This window comes from Scylla paramamosain, unplaced genomic scaffold (assembly GCF_035594125.1).
Source record: "Scylla paramamosain isolate STU-SP2022 unplaced genomic scaffold, ASM3559412v1 Contig8, whole genome shotgun sequence".
Taxonomy (NCBI): Eukaryota; Metazoa; Arthropoda; class Malacostraca; order Decapoda; family Portunidae; genus Scylla; species Scylla paramamosain.
In genome coordinates, this window is record NW_026973673.1 from 1 (window position 1) to 17,500 (window position 17,500).

The following is a 17,500-nucleotide window of genomic DNA, read 5'->3' on the forward strand; positions in this document are numbered from 1 at the left end:
ATCGCCTTTCCAGGCACTTTTTACTGGTTTAACCTTTATAGGGTGGATGTAAGGTGTCTATAGTTGATGCAATGTAGAGGCAGGTGGCTTCTAGTAGTTGACCTATAATTTCTAAATTTCAAATTTTCCAAAGTTCACGGTGGCAGAAGATTGAAGAGTGAAGAATTGATAAGTGTGATGCTATTACATGTTAAGTAGTTGATCAAAGCAGAGTTGAGAAATTGATGGAACATGACCTATTTTCACTGAATTGTCAAAACCAGCCCAGGTTGGAGGGGTGTCCATGAGGGATGTTCCTGTCCTTTAGGGGTTTAGGGGTTGTTCCAGTAACTATTTGTTTCAGTCTTATGGGAGGCCATTTTCTTGTATCAAACTTGGCCAGTGTTAAATGAAACTGTACTTTAATATACATTACCCAAGAGGAGTTTTTCACATAAAAATCATAGCTTAATCAGATCTGTTAGGTTAAAGTAACTATACATAAAATTACAAAGAAAAAAGAAGTGGAACTCCAATCAAACATAAAAGTACAATAAAAAAAAAAATAATAATATATATATATATATATATATATATATATATATATATATATATATATATATATATATATATATATATATATATATATATATATATATAATTTAAATCATTAGATATTTGACCCAATGTAACATTTCCTCAATAATTTTGGATACAGTATATTTAATTTTGATTTAAATAATTATTTTTTACTATAATTTAAATAAGCTTAAATAATTTGACTTAAATCAAACCTACCCTGTCATGCACGTCACAACAAATTTTTCCTGCCATCACCTAAGTGAATAATGTAGTTATTGTCAGTAACAGCCCCCCCAAAAATAAGAGGAGATGCAGGACCAAGGAAATATGTATATACAAGATGCCTTAATCACATCCTAGCTTAGCTTCCTCTTGTCCCCTCTACTCCCCTCCCTTGCCTTACCCTCCCACCTCTGTCCTCCCATGCTGTGTGATCAATCAGGCTAACAAATCCCCCTACCCATGCAATACAATGGTGCATAAGTGGACACAATGCCACTCAAAGGATGGACTCATAAATTCTCATGAAGTATAATGACAGGTTTAGTGAAATTTCATGTACTACAGGAGTGTGTCAATGCACTGTGCTGTTCATCTGCATTCACCTGTCACACCACGAACCACACAACAGTCACACCACACCACACACCACACAACCTGTCACACCACCACGTACCACACACCCCACAATACCTCAGCCACACCAAACCTGAAGCAAGCTCTAGGCTCTCACCACACCACACGCCACACTACACATAAACCCACAACACCTTAGTCACACCACACCACACTTACACCAGATCTCGGCCCCACTATACCTCAGTACACCACCACACCACACACCACACATCAAAGAACACCTGACCACAGCACACCACGTGAGGACACCACACTTCGCTTCAACCAAGCCACGTCAGTCTCAGTAATCCTACGCTGCAGACTCATTCCTCACTCAACTTTACCCAAGCTACTTAACAAGATGACCAACATGATGCACTGACACACGAAAATCAAAGTATATATAAGAGTCGTATAACACTAATCATCTCTGGTTATGACGAGAAAACGGCCGCGTGGATCAACTCTGTCCTCTCATAACATTAGCAAGTGTTCCTGAAATATTTCCTGTCAAGGGATACTTATCAAAACTATCAAGCGCTTATCTATCATTGTGGTAACCTACGACAACAGCTCACTGAAACTTAGAAAGATTAATTATATCACCGGCAGCAGCTCCTTCCCACGTCATCTCTTTTTGGCCAAGAATCAGTTTTCTTTTAACCCTCCCTAACTGACTGGCGATCATTCTATAAGTCTTATCTACGATTACTATAACCTACGACAACAGCAAGCTTATTAAAACATGAAAAAAATAAAAATAAAAAAATAAAAATAATTATATAACCAGCAACAGCTCTTACCCGTCCTCTCATTCTCTCTGTGGCAAAGAAAAGTTTGACGTTCTCCAAACGTCTTCGATTGAATATTTAAAAACAATATACCCACGGGATCGGTCAAAAACTATCCACCTCTTACTATACTGACGAATATGTAAAAAAATGTTTAAATACATCATGTGATGAGTTAATAATAAGGGCCTAAAGCTTCAATAGGACAAAGTCAAATGAACGATTAAATTTAAATTATGAAGTGACTCAATCCTTATGTGTTTCATATCTTTAAGTAAAATGGTTCGAAACTATGAATTATAGTTCTTTTTTGAGACTGGAATTAATCCATCACTATTATCTTTCCTTTTGTCTTACATGCAACGCCTCACTCAAGGCCATTCAAAATCAGCTGGGTCTCTCTCTCTCTCTCTCTCTCTCTCTCTCTCTCTCTCTCTCTCTCTCTCTCTCTCTCTCTAAGTATTCAGGCCAACATCGTAGATAATTCTAAATGAACTAACAAATAAATAAACCATTATAATCATACCTCAGGCAATATATATATATATATATATATATATATATATATATATATATATATATATATATATATATATATATATATATATATATATATATATATATATATATATATATATATATATATATATATATATATATATATATATATATATATATATATATATATATATATATATATATATCAACAAGTATAAGAAATTAAAACCACTATATTTTTCACCCAAACCTATAAGACAGAAAAACCGTAACATGAACACGTTTATAAAGGATAAAATCTTTAGCAGAACACACTTTGAAGGAATAAAATCAGTACCCCCAGAACCACATTTCCTGAAGTATTTCACACATCAGACGCCAGCGGAGGGGCAACATTATAAATAAATAAATAAATAAATAAATAAATATATATATATATATATATATATATATATATATATATATATATATATATATATATATATATATATATATATAATATATATATATATATATATATATATATATATATATATATATATATATATATATATATATATATATATATATATATGTATGTATGTATGTATGTATGTATGTATATATATATATATATATATATATATATATATATATATATATATATATATATATATATATATATATATATATATATATATATATATATATATATATATATCTTGACACCCCCTTCTAACTTTTTCTTCATTAACTTCTGCAACATTCGCGGTCTAAGATCTAATTTTCAATCTGTAGAACACCACCTCTCCTTCTGAACCTCATCTTTTCCTCAACTGAAACTCAGGGTGTCTGAGGCAACTGACAGTAGCCCCTTTTCTCTGTTCCCTCCTACTTTCTCTATCCTCATTTTCGATTCAAAGCTGGATGCTGCGTTTATGTGCGCAATGACTTAACCTTGCCTTTTCGTGCCCACGCTCTTGAATCATCCGAGCTTTCCACCATCCGGCTACGACTACAGAGTCATTCTCATACTAATAAATTATCTGTGCTGTATACCTCTCTCCTAACTCCTCTGACTATAAGAAATTCTTTGACTACTTAACTTCCAAAGTGGAGCACATTCTGACCCTCTTTCCCTTTTGCAGAGATCTCCATTCTTGGAGACTTCATCAAGTATTCACCACCAGCTTTGGCTTTCCTCTCCCTTTTACTGACCATCCTGGTGAAACTAGCCTACAACTTTGCTATCCTCCATGACCTAGAGCAATTGGTGCAACACCCTACTCGCATTCCTGACCGTCTTGGAGATACGCCCAACATTCTTGACCTTTTCCTGACCTCTAATCCTTCTGCTTATGCTGTCACCCTTTCTTCTCCGTTGGGCTCCTCCGATCACAATCTCACATCTTTATCTTGTCCTATCACTCCAATCCCTCCTCAGGATCCCCCTAAGCGAAGGTGCTCTCTGGCGTTTTGCCTCTCTGCTAGTTGGGGGGGACCTGAGGCGGTATTTTGCTGATTTTCCTTGGAATGACTACTGCTTCCTGTGTCAGAGACCCGTCTTTGTGTGCTGAGCGCATAACAGAGGTGATAGTGTCTGGCATGGAGGCGTACACATTCCTCACTCTTTTTCTCGTCCTAAACCTTCTAAAACCTTGGTTTAACACAGCTTGTTCTCGTGCTATACATGATAGAGAGGTGGGCCCACAAAAGGTACTTAAGCCTTCCTCTTCACCAGAATCTCATGCACTTTATATTTCTGCCCGGAACCATGCGCAAGTCTGTTCTCCAACTAGCCAAAAACTCCTTCATTAACAGAAAATGTCAAAACCTTTCAAGATCTAACTTCTCGTGATTTCTGGCATCTAGCCAAAAAATGTCTCCAATAACTTTGCTTCTTCTTTCTTTCCCTCCTCTACTTCAACCAGATGGCAACCACTGCTATCACATCTATTTCTAAAGCTGAACTCTTTGCTCAAACCTTTGCTAAAAACTCTACCTTGGACGATTCTGGGCTTAATTCCTCCCTCTCCTCCAACCCTCTGACTACTTCATGCCTCGTATTAAAATTCTTCGTAATGATGTTTTCCATGCCCTCGCTTTAGGCCTAAACCCTCGGAAGGCTTATGGACCTGATGGGGTCCCTCCTATTGTTCTCCGAAACTGTGCCTCCGTGCTTGCACCTTGCCTAGTCCAAACTCTTTCAGCTCTGTCTGTCAACATCTACCTTTCCTTCCTTGCTGGAAGTTTGCCTACATTCAACTCCGTTCCCTAAAAAGGGTGACCCCTGCTCTAATCCCTCAAACTACCGTCCTATTGCTTTAATTTCCTGCTTATCTAAAGTTTTTGAATCTATCCTCAACAGGAAGATTCTTAAACATCTATCACTTCACAACCTTCTATCTGATCGCCAGTATATGGGTCTCCGTCAAGGCCGCTCTTACTGGCGATCTTCTGGCTTTCCTTACAGAGTCTTGGTCATCCTCTTTTAGCAGACTTTGGTGAAACTTTTGCTGTTGCCTTGGACATATCAAAAGCCTTTTATAGAGTCTGGAGCACAAAGCCTTTGATTTCCAAACTACCCTCCTGCACGGTTTCTATCCTTCTCTCTGTAACTTCATCTCAAGTTTCCTTTCTGAACCGTTCTATTGCTGCTGTGGTAGACGGTCACTGTTCTTCTCCTGGAAATCAATTAACAGTGGTGTTCCTCAGGGTTCTGTCCTGTCACCCACTCTCTTCTTATTATTCATTAATGATCTTCTAAACCAAACTTCTTGTCCTATCCACTCTTATGCTGATGATGCACCACCCTGCACTTTTCCACATCTTTTCATAGACGTCCAACCCTTCAGGAGGTAAACATATCACGCAGGGAAGCCACAGAACGCCTGACTTCTGATCTTTCCTAAAATTTCTGATTGGGGCAGAGCAAACTTGGTATTGTTCAAATGCCTCAAAAACTCAATTCCTCCATCTATCAACTCGACACAATCTTCCAGACAACTATCCCCTCTTCTTCAATGACACTCAACTGTCCCCCTCTTCTACACTGGAACATCCTCGGTCTGTCCTTTACTTATAATCTGAACTGGAAACTTCACATCTCATCTCTAGCTAAAACAGCTTCATATGAAGTTAGGTGTTCTGAGACGTCTCCGCCAGTTTTTTCTCACCCCCCAGCTGCTAACTCTGTACAAGGGCCTTATCCGTCCATGTATGGAGTATGCTTCACATGTCTGGGGGGCTTCCACTCATACTGCTGTTCTAGACAGGGTGGAATCAAAAGCTTTTCGTCTCACTCAACTCCTCTCCTCTAACTGACTGTCTTCAGCCTCTCTCTCACCGCCGCAATGTTGCATCTCTAGCTGTCTTCTACCGCTATTTTCATGCTAACTGCTCTTCTGATCTTGCTAACTGCATGCCTCCCCTCCTTCCGCGGCCTCGCTGCACAAGACTTTCTTCTTTCTCTCACTCCTATTCTGTCCACCTCTCTAACGCAAGAGCAACCCAGTATTCTCTAATCATTCATCCCTTTCTCTGGTAAACTCTGGAACTCCTTGCCTGCTTCTGTATTTCCACCTTCCTGCATGACTTGAGATTCACTTCAAGAGGGAGGTTTCAAGACACTTATCCACCAATTTTTGACCACTGCTTTGACCCTTTTTAAGGGACTGGCATTTCAGTGGGCAATTTTTTTTCATTAGATTTTTGTTGGGTTCCTTGGCCAGTATCCTTCCTATGGCAATAAAAAAAAAAAAAATACACTAGAAAGGAGTGCAGAATATATAGGATCGTGTTCTGAAACAACTTCTATGCCGCACCTCCACTTCTTTCAAAGGCTCTAGTTGAAATTACACGGGTTTTTAATGTTTTTTTTTTTTTTTACCGTTTTAGTGACAGATTAAGGGAATTTCTACATTATTAAAAGGGAGAAACAGCCTTATTGAGAACCCGGCTAATTACCTCTGTGGCCTTTAAAAAAATAGTCCGCAGAGAGAGAGCAAAGCGTTTCTGAACACGGGCCATACTCGCCTGTACTACACTACACGATCAGAGTCATCCCGGGCGTGTGGGGAGGGCGAGGCTGGCCAGAGCATCATCACCCAGCCTGTCACCGTCACTCACCACACCCGCTGCACCACGCCGCTGTCACTGCCACTCACCACAGCCGCTGCACCAGACACGATGGGATGAACATATTGGATCCTGAGCGCACGCGCGCGTGTGCGTGTGATCTGACGCTCAATAAAGTTATCTGTTTGTCTATTTATCTATCCGTCTAGCTGTGTGTGTGTGTGTGTGTGTGTGTGTGTGTGTGTGTGTGTGTGTGTGTGTGTGTGTGTGTGTGTGTCCATCTAGCCACCATCTACTTATTCAGCGTAACTGAAGTGTTTGACGGCGGGGGCGTCCAATGGTACACTCTCTGGATTGGATAGTTTGTTGTGCGTACATAAGCCGATTAAGAAAGAAAGGAAGTAAGAGAGAAAAAAAAAGTAGAAAGAAAGGGATTTAAAAAAAAACAGACTGAAGTAAAGAAAAAGTAAGAAGCAGAGAAAGAAAGTAGGAAGAAGAGACGATGGAAGGAATAATGGAAAACAAAGAACAAGTACACACTAAAGAGACGAAGAGGAAGAAAAGAAAACAAGACGAGACGGAAGATATCAAGAAAATAAGGAAAGGAGACAGGACACGGAAGAGATAAGAAAGAAAGGTAACAGATACGATAAAAAAAAAAAGCGGATTTCTAAAGATAATACAGATGAGTTTGATCTCAAAGCCTCGGGATACGAACTCCCTGAAGCATTCCAATCCCTTCCTGTGAGTTTCGAAAGCCCTAAATCAACATCAAACAATTCCAACCTTTGCTCTGCCTCAGTGGCGGAGCGGTGAGCGCCTCTAGCCACACACGTGAGATACTGGGTTCGAATCACAGCCCAAAAGCAGGATTCGAACAAGTAGTAATGGTTTAGTTATGCACCTGTCTGGCTCACCTGGCTGATTGATTAGGTGACTGAGTGTACGTGGGATAGGAAGAAAACGTAAGAGTGAGTTTACCTGTCATGCAAACTTTGGAACTCTCTGCCTTACTCTTACTCTGCCTCTTCTCTCTTTTTTCCTGTCTGAAGCTCGCATTTCAAAACGTTTTGGTGTTTTATCTTTACTTTTAATAGACTGTAAATTGATGTCATTAGCGTTTCCAAGGGTGTTATTATGATTCTAGTTGATCTCGTACTTCAAAATTTTTTAGTGTCTTATCTTTACTTACAACAGACTGTAAAAGGATGTTATTAGGGTTTTCAAGAGTGTTTTCATGATTTTAGTGATAGATTAACGAGTAGGAAAAACACCCTTGAAAACCCTACTAGTCATCGCTGTGGCCTTAGAAAACAGCCCCAGCGAGAAACAAAGCGCTTGAGGATACGGGTCTTGGACAGTTTCAAAGAGGAGCATCAAGGCGCCTCCAGACACGGCTGAGGAAAGGAGGAAACACGTAAGTATACCTCCCTTAACTCATGATTCGAGGCACCGAGACATTCATCTGAACCATTAATCTGTTTACTACGCAGTACTACTAACTATTTATGAACTTTACGCATTCATTAGTTAGTTGGAATACAGCAAATAAAGATGTACTTGTAGGGGATGAGTAAGTAGATATGATTTTTAACCCGTCAATATAAAAAAAATAATAAATATAAATAAATAAATAAATAAATCATGGTAAAGTTAATCAAATCATCTAATGATAAACAAAATGAAATTAAACAGATGTCTTGGTACAGAAGGAATCTCTCTCTCTCTCTCTCTCTCTCTCTCTCTCTCTCTCTCTCTCTCTGGAATCAAACCATCGTCTGATCACTAGCACAACACGTCTTACCAGCTGAGCCAGGAGGACCACTGCCATCACCACAGCACGCATGGACTTAAGAGAGATAGCCATAGCTGCCGGCCACCCCACAAGAGTGCCGTGCCATGGTAGGGGGTGGCGGCAGTAATGGCAGCACAAAGGCCCACACGCCTCCGGTCATTCAGTCAGGAGGCCACACGCTCGCCAGGTGTCTGGAAACCACTGCCTTACCTGTGCCCGGGACGAGACGCCCCTGCTCCAGACACTGCATTCCTGATTAAACGTTTTGTCGTCCTGCCTCGATTGCTTTCACCAAATCATTCCCAACCGAACGCCACAATCTGGAGCGTTCGGAATGGTTAGGAAAACTGCCAGATTCACCAGCTGACTTAATTTTACACACACACACACACACACACACACACACACACACACACATAAATAAATAAATAAACTTGGTATACTATAAAAAAAATCTTTACGTCATTTTATGTGTTATCAAGCCAACTAATAAAGTGTTAGAAATATGTTTAGCAAGCATCATCAAGTAGAGAACAAGACCCATGGCAAAACGAGCTGACTACTAAGCACAATCTCGGGTGTGGGATATACCATTACCTTAGAACGAATGCTGTTTTACCTCCCTGTGTAAGTTTAGTTTATCCATTCAAGTTACACAATTAACATACAGCTTTGCAAATCGTGGCACATGTGAAAGAAACAACCAAGCTTTGCTGCCAAGTCTCAGCAGGACACTGGTGAAGATGGTCTGTGTACATCGTGTTTCCCAGCGTCTTCAGTGTGCCCTGATGGAGGTTATTGTTTTATTCATCTTTTTTTTTTTCAACGGTGATTTTTTTTATGGTTTTGGAAGTAGTTTAACAAGGAAATTACATCACAGTTAAGATAAATATTGACGAGATCCTGTCTAATCATCTCTGTAGGGTTCGAAAAACAACGAATTTTACGACCTGACCGTCATCCTCTCCTGTCTTCCCTTCCCTTCGTCGGCCGAAAAATTATCCTGCTACACAACCGATTAATTTCACAACCTTTAATCTCTTTTTCTATCAATTCTTATCTTCCAGTTCATTTATGCACCATCCCTTCCTCTCTTCCCTGCCTTCTATCATCCGAAAAGAATATTTCTCTATTTTACTTTGCTAACCAACCTTCTTCTTTGCTATTCAGCCTTCTATTCTGCTATCCTGTCTCTTCCACTCGTAGTTAGTGAAGGACAGTTACACATACAGCTTAGTCAGGACCTTAAGATCTGTTGGTGTTTGTCTTCGTTCTGCTTTGCTTATTCAGCCCTCTACTTTCCTATCCTGTTTTTTTCGTTAATAGTTAGTGTAGGATAGTTATACATACAGCCTAGTGAGAACTTCAAGGTTTGTTGCTGTTTGTCTTCCTTTGTGTTCTCTTGTGATTTCGTAGCTTTTTACCTGGTGAGAGAGCGAAGTTTTTTAGTATATGGGCCCAGTTCAGGTGTCTCTCTGGGTCTCCATTAGCAAGAGGTGATGGGCTGGACTTTCCTTTTCTTCCCTCTGCTTCTGGATGGCCGAAGAGGAAGGTTCATCCGAGTGAAAACTAGCACACTCCACTCATCTTGCAACAGAAGACAAGACAAGACAAGACAAGAGTATCATTCTATCTTGTTTGGTAGTAGGATAGGAAGGAGCGATTTGGTGTTCCTCAAGGACTATTTACTTTCCTTGGTGCTCTGCTACATGGTCGTGTCCTTGGAGTGGTGCAGAGGAGGTGTGCAAGCCATGACCCATATTCTTGAACGTCTTGGTTTCTTGCGAGGAGTGTTCTGAAAGACCACAGGGATGATTAGTCGGGTTCTCGTGGGTGTTTTTTTCAGTGATGCAGAATCACGAAAACTGCCTTGGAAAAATAGAATAACTTTTTTTTTTTTTATGTAAGAAAGTCTCTGGCCGAGAGCTACAGAAAGGCAGAAGGTAAAGACCTACTGAAGGTCCCAGTTTCCAAAGACCAAGGGAATTGTCCAGAATTAAAGAAATGTCTTGAAGTTTGCATGAGCTGTTGTTACTCTGGAAGATAAGGCGTCGTGACGTTTAAGAATGTATGGTGTTCCTTAAAACATGGACTCCTCTTACCATGATTAACCCTTTCAGCGCCGTGGTATGAGTTTCATTATATTCTGTATACAGTTTAGTGGTTTTATCAAGTTTTGGATGACCATTTTTATAATCAGGTTTAGTTTGTTATTTGCATAGTTATGTCTTCACGTTTTCATCTTCATTAATAACGGATTATCTTTTGAAGGCGAAAAATTGTAGACAGTACTGAATGGGTTAAAAGCAAGTCCCCAGTAATACGTTGAATGATTCATGGTTTGCAGCGCTACACAGGGAGGAACAGGATCGCATGTCTTCAATCAGTAGCTGCTGCCGAGGCCACAAAACCACACGACAAACAGAAACAGCAACATTGTAACGTGACGCGGCATTGTGGCGGGAGTTCTCTCTTTCCAACGGCTTTCAAAGACTTTGCTTTAATTGGTTTTAATAATTAGCTACGTCTTGTTTTTCCGCTTTCATATTGTAACTCTACACCAGTGATTCTCAATCACAGGTAAATCTATCTGCTGGCGGCTAAAAGAATCACTGTTGTATTTCTGATGACTGAATAATAATTTCTCTTATAATTTCGGATAATTCATTTGAACTACTTTCTGGCGACTGGCACCCTTAGTGGGTTTTTTCTTTTTATTTTCAGATCCTTTGTTGTCCTTGCCCGGAGCCCCTCTTACATAAATTGATAAATTAATCAATATGTAAATAAAAATAAATAAATAAATATTTCTCTTCCTATTTTCTCCACCGTTATGATAAATAGCTCCACATTTTTTTTTTTAAGGAAGTAATGGGGGCAACTAACAAAATACGTCAAGTGGAGGAGATAAATGATGGAGGAAAGACTGAGCATACTAGGCCTGTCTCTTATCTTATTACTCTCCCGTGCATTTATAATAGTTCATGTACGGGAGTAAGGGGACAAAGCGGAGGAATACATTAGGCAGCAAGTATCAATAGCGAAAACACTGAAAAAAAACCATAACAGCACTAGGTAGATTGAGGAACACCACACACACTTCAACACTTCAACACCTCAACATGCCACGGTCCTACTGAGAGAGATGAGTGAAGCAGCAAATGAGACATGACGGAAAGGTACCAGGGAAAAAGAAAAAAAAATGAAGATACACATGAGTAATAGAAGAGATGACAGCACATACACAACCCTGAGGAACACCACTCACAACAACCCGACAACTTACGGCCCCTTTGAAGGACAGCCGCCGCCCTCACCACCGCGACAGATCCACAGCACCGCGACCCTGCAAATGAGACACGACGGGGAGGTAAAGAAATGATGGACATGAATAAGGGAAGAGGTGACGGAACATAACCCTGAGGAACACCGCTGATAACTTGCCTTTTAAGAGTAAATAGAGGCCGCCCTCAGGTCCGCGACAGCAATAGGGGCGGGGAGATAAGGGGCGAGGCGTGCACTGAACACAAAGAGACGTGTGTGGAGAGAGAGAGAGAGAGAGAGAGAGAGAGAGAGAGAGAGAGAGAGAGAGAGAGAGAGAGAGAGAGAGAGAGAGCTGGACCAGTGGATGAGTGGATGAGAAGGTAGTACAAAAATGTGGAGCGAAGAGGAGTGAGGAAGAGAAGAATTAAAGAGAACGAAGAGAAAGGGAGGGCGGGAGTGAAGAGCAGAAGAGGAGGGGGGGAGGATGAGGATGACAGGGAGTGAAATGTGAAAGGGAAGAAGTGGAGGAGTGAAGTGAGGAAGACGAAGAGAGGAAGTGGAGTGAAAAACAAAAAGGAAAGGTGGAAGTGAGGAGAAGCAGGAAGTGCACGAAGAAGAGGAGAAATGAACATGAAGTAGAAGAAAGAATAAGAAAAGGAGATAGCATCACTGAGACGAGAGAGAGAGAAAGAGAGAGAGAGAGAGAGAGAGAGAGAGAGAGAGAGAGAGAGAGAGAGAGAGAGAGAGAGAGAGAGAGAGAGACTGTGTGTGTGTGTGTGTGTGTGTGTGTGTGTGTGTGTGTGTGTGTGTGTGTGTGTGTGTGTGTGTGTGTGTGTGTGTGTGTGTGTGTGAAATGTACACGAAAAAAACAAACAAAAAAACGAATCAAGGAAGTGAAGAGCAAAGGAGAAGAAGGGGGAGGAGGATGGGGAAGAGAAAGAGTAGAGTGAGGAGGAAGAGGAAGAAGTAAAGAAGAGGATTGAAGTGAAGAAAAGGAAGAGAAGAAGAAAAGAAAGTGAGAAGAAGGATTTGAGTAAAGAAGAGTAAAGTAAAGAAGAGTAAAGAGAGTAAAGAAGAGGAAGGGAATGAGAGTAAAGAGAAGAAAGAGAAGAGAGGCTTGGGTGATCATGTTTGCTTGCCGTCCTTCCTTGCCTCTAATGCTAGGCTCGGTGTAGTAGCAGCAGCAACCCGGCCCGTTGGCAGGGCAAATCGTGTCCTACCTGCCCAACAACAACAAGAGATGTAGGGAGTAAGGGGAAGGGAGGGAGGGAGGAAGAGAAACAGAAATAGAGGAATGAGAAGGAGGAAAAAGAGAGGTAGCGAGAGTGAAGATGAGAGAGGGAACGAGAAATAGAAAGAAAGCTAATGGAATGAAGACGATGAAGAGAGAAGGAGCAAAACGGAGAAGAAAAGAGAGGTACTCGAGTGAAAAAAGAGAAATAAAGACGGTAGAATGAAGAGCAAGACAACAAAGGTAGCATGACTAAGGAGACGGAAAACAGTGAAATATGCAAGAGATACTGAAAAAATAAAAAAAAAGTCAACGTTTAGTCATGCATCTTCTCAACCAGTCAGCCAGTCACCCAGCCAGCCAGCCAGTCACCCAGCCAGTCAGCCAGTCAACCAGTCAACCAGTCAGCCAGTCAACTAACCATCTATTCAACTAACTATCCAGCTAGTCTACCAGCTAGTCAGCCAGTCACCCATTCAGCCAGTCAGCCAATTAACCAGCCAGTCAACCAGCCAACCATCCAATCAACCAACTACTCAACCAGTCAGCCACCCAGTCAACCAGTCAGCCAGTCAACCAACCAGTCAGTCAGTCAGTCAGCAACTCAGCCAGACAACCAGCCAACCAGTCAGTCAGTCAGTCAGCCAGCCAGCCAGCTAGCCAGTCAACCATGCAGCCAGCCAATCAGCCAACCAGCCAGCCATCACCACCTCGATAGAGACGTCTGTAAACACTGCAGCGCCAAGAGTAATGGAGATCACCCGAAAACACGTTAGTAGAGAGCATGAAACGAACATCTTCCCTGTAATTACCGAGGGAGTGATGTACGATAACTACCCTCCGCGTAAGATATTCACTCCCGCCCCGCCCCCTCGCCCAGATCCTATCACGGGGCCCTTCAATAGACTGGCTGCGGAGGACGGAATGTATGTATAGGACTCCCGAAGCAAGACTAGGATTAATCACAGTGGAGTTAGCATTACAGCGTCCTGTGAGGTGTTAGGTTAGGTTAGGTTAAGTTAGGTTGCGTTTCTTAATGTTTAAAATGATCTTATCTGTTTTACTTGTGTTTTTTTTTTGTTTTTTTTATTATTTTGTATTTATAGTAGTGCAAAATAATTATTGTAAACTAAGACAACAATTTTTCCTGATGTTTATTGTATGTGCAAATGGTTTGTTGGTGGATATATCTTTAATTGTTGATGTTATTATTATTATTACTATTATCATTGTTATTATTATTATTATTATTATTATTATTATTATTAGTAGTAGTAGTAGTAGTAGTAGTAGTAGTAGTAGTAGTAGTAGTAGCAATGTCATTATTATGTTAAGTTTGATTACATTACGTTACGTTAGACTAGGTTACATTTCGTTAGATTAGGGTTACGTTCAGTGAGGTTACTTAAGGTTTAGGGTCTCCTCTACTGCCGGGGGCGCTGCAGGAGGGTGTAGGGAAGGTTCGGCGCGGTTTGCTTCATACTGTATCCTGCTCAAATAGGAAAGTTAGAAATGCATGAGATCTTGGCTTCCTGAGGCCGTGGTTTGTGGGATACGATCTCTCTCTCTCTCTCTCTCTCTCTCTCTCTCTCTCTCTCTCTCTCTCTCTCTCTCTCTCTCTCCTGGCTTCCCTCGAGAGTCAGAACCTTTTTTTTCAGTGAATTACTTTTTTGTTTGACAATTTGTATTCGTTTAGTCATTTTTGTTTTGTTTTGTTTTTTTTCTCTCTAGATTTTTTATTTTTTTATAGGGTGTGTACGTACATAATCTTACTCCCTCCCCATCTCTCTCTCTCTCTCTCTCTCTCTCTCTCTCTCTCTCTCTCTCTCTCTCTCTCTCTCTCTCTCTCTCTCTCTCTCTCTCTCTCTCTCTCTCTCTCTCTCTCTCTCTCTCTCTCTCTCTCTCTCTCTCTCTCTCTCTCTCTCTCTCTCTCTCTCTCTCTCTCTCTCTCTCTCTCTCTCTCTCTCTCTCTCTCTCTCTCATTGGCGGAAAATACGTTGGTAAATAAAAAAAAAAAAAAAAAAAAAAAATATATATATATATATATATATATATATATATATATATATATATATATATATATATATATATATATATATATATATAGATCATAACAGATAAAAAGAGAAAATCGAAAAAATATACAAAAGAAAAATATGAGAGAGAGAGAGAGAGAGAGAGAGAGAGAGAGAGAGAGAGAGAGAGAGAGAGAGAGAGAGAGAGAGAGAGAGAGAGAGGTGGTGAAATTAAAAGAATAAACAACCATAAACTTGAGAGAAAAAAAAACTGAGAGAGAGAGAGAGAGAGAGAGAGAGAGAGAGAGAGAGAGAGAGAGAGAGAGAGAGAGAGAGAGGGAAATAAGGTATAAAGAAAGAAAATGAAAGTTCACAAGATGGATAATGGCAGTTTTTGTGAGGAAAGATATGGTACAATAATTAGTGATAAGAAATAGGGCAAGAGAAAGAGAGAGAGAGAGAGAGAGAGAGAGAGAGAGAGAGAGAGAGAGAGAGAGAGAGAGAGAGAGAGAGAGAGAGAGAGAGAGAGAGAGATGTGAAAGGAAGAACTTAAATTAAGAACATAGAGCAGAAATAATGTCTAACCCAGCGAAGAAAACGAGAGAAGAAGGAATGGTGAAAAGGATAACTACGGTATTTTTTCAAAAGTTCCGAAATAACTAATCAGGCTCATAAAAGTCTTTTCCCCACTGGTAATGCGCAATATTTACTAAACCATCACTGGAATCTACAAAACACCCTTAAAACAACACCAGTAACTTCCACTAGAGCCTGTTAAAAGGAAAAGAGGTGAAAAATGGAAGGAAATAACAAGTAGGAATTGAATGGAAAGTGAGGCGAGTGTTAGGTATAAGAAAGATTGTGAAGATCAAGAACGCGATGAAAAAGAGAACTGTGAGAGGTGTAAGACTCAAAGGAAGACCAAAAATGAGATGAGTGGACGGACGGGGAAAGAAAGGATGGAAAAACCTAGGGAATGGAATAATTAGACAGTCTGAAGAAAGTAATGGATACAAGAGCAAAGGAAGAGCAGTGAAAAAGATAACTGTGAGAGGTGTAAGACTAAAAGGAAGAAAAAGGGCCTGAGGGATGAGGAGGAGGAGGAGGAGAGATGGAGGAGTTGTGGGGGTGAGGGGATGTGTGTGGTAGAGAAGTGAGGACGAGCGGAGAGAAACTTCATGCAGACGAGATACTGAGTGAGGGTGAGTGAACGGAAGATAGGAAGAAGAAACAAAGAATAAGACAAAAGGAAAAAAAAATGCCTGAAAAAAAAAATGAAAATGAAAAGAAAAGACTGAAAAGAAAAAAAAAATGAAAAGGAAAAGAGAAGTTTGTTTATAATTTTAGCTCATAGAATAACTGCACACAATTACATCCTTTACAGCCTTTAGTATATAATTCGAACATTAAAAAGCAAAACAGAAAAAAAATTGCAGTAAACGAAAAGAAAAGCTCTTTAAATTAATGAACCATGAATTAATGAATGAATGATAGAGAGAGAGAGAGAGAGAGAGAGAGAGAGAGAGAGAGAGAGAGAGAGAGAGAGAGAGAGAGAGAGAGAAGAGCTTCCAATGCTTACAAAAAAAAAAATCATAAATAAATAAAATAACACCTTCAGCATCTATTACTACTACTACTACTACTACTACTATTACTACACATACTACCACTACAACAACTACAAGCAATTTGTTCTTACCGAAACACACGTATATACTAAAATACGTTTTTTTTTTTTTTTTACCACCACCACCACCATCACCATTAACAACAACGACAACAACAACATCAACAATCACAGATAACCACAACCACAGTCGTACATATTCCCAGACAGCAATTAGGGAGCGATTCAGCGGGACCTAATTGGCCCTGAGAACCACCACACGCAGGCTGGTGGTGGCTCGCTCGGCTTTTTGTCCTGCTTACGCATTTATTTATTTCCTCCGCGTGCCTCCTGTGCCTGGCTTTTTTCCGCCCCCGTGACTAATTTGTCGTGATGTGGAGTTGTGAGGTGACGTGATGGGGGCGTGGGAGTGATGTGTATGTGTGGAGAGAGAGAGAGAGAGAGAGAGAGAGAGAGAGAGAGAGAGAGAGAGAGAGAGAGAGAGAGAGAGAGAGAGAGAGAGAGAGAGAGAGAGAGAGAGAGAGAGAGGGGGAGGGGGACGCTCAGATGAACACTAAAAAGCTTAACTTCTTTGCTTAATGTAGTCACCCACTCTCTTCTTATTATTCATTATTGATCTTCTAAACCAAACTTCTTGTCCTATCCACTCCTACGCTGATGATACCACCCTACACTTTTCCTCGTCTTTTCATAGACGTCCAACCCTTCAGGAGGTAAACTTATCACGCAGGGAAGCCACAGAACGCCTGACTTCTGATCTTTCTAAAATTTCTGATTGGGGCAGAGCAAACTTGGTATTGTTCAATGCCTCAAAAACTCAATTCCTCCATCTATCAATTCGACACAACCTTCCAGACAACTATCCCCTCTTCTTCAATGACACTCAACTGTCCCCCTCTTCTACACTGAACATCCTTGGTCTGTCCTTTACTTATAATCTAAACTGGAAACTTCACATCTCATCTCTAGCTAAAACAGCTTCTATGAAGTTAGGTGTTCTGAGACGTCTCCACCAGTTTTTCTCACCCTCCCCCCCAGCTGCTA

The 17,500-nt window shown here is 40.5% G+C and overlaps 1 protein-coding gene across 2 annotated transcripts in view; it reads right to left on the reverse strand.

Moving 5' to 3' along the window:
- Nucleotides 1-9,976: 9,976 nt before the first annotated feature.
- The window catches only part of LOC135096847 (uncharacterized), a 17,355-nt gene continuing 9,831 nt past the window's right edge, over nt 9,977-17,500 (reverse strand). Inside the window, exons 6-7 of one of the 2 annotated variants that reach the window (XM_063998620.1) lie at nt 11,606-11,665; nt 9,977-10,114 (exon numbers count right to left, since the gene is read on the reverse strand). In XM_063998620.1, coding sequence (XP_063854690.1) covers nt 10,005-10,114; nt 11,606-11,665 — 170 coding nt within the window. In that variant the 3' untranslated portion in view covers nt 9,977-10,004. Of the gene's footprint in view, nt 10,115-11,605; nt 11,666-12,362; nt 12,804-17,500 lie in introns of those variants that run through there. The other variant, XM_063998621.1, reaches the window with a different exon arrangement.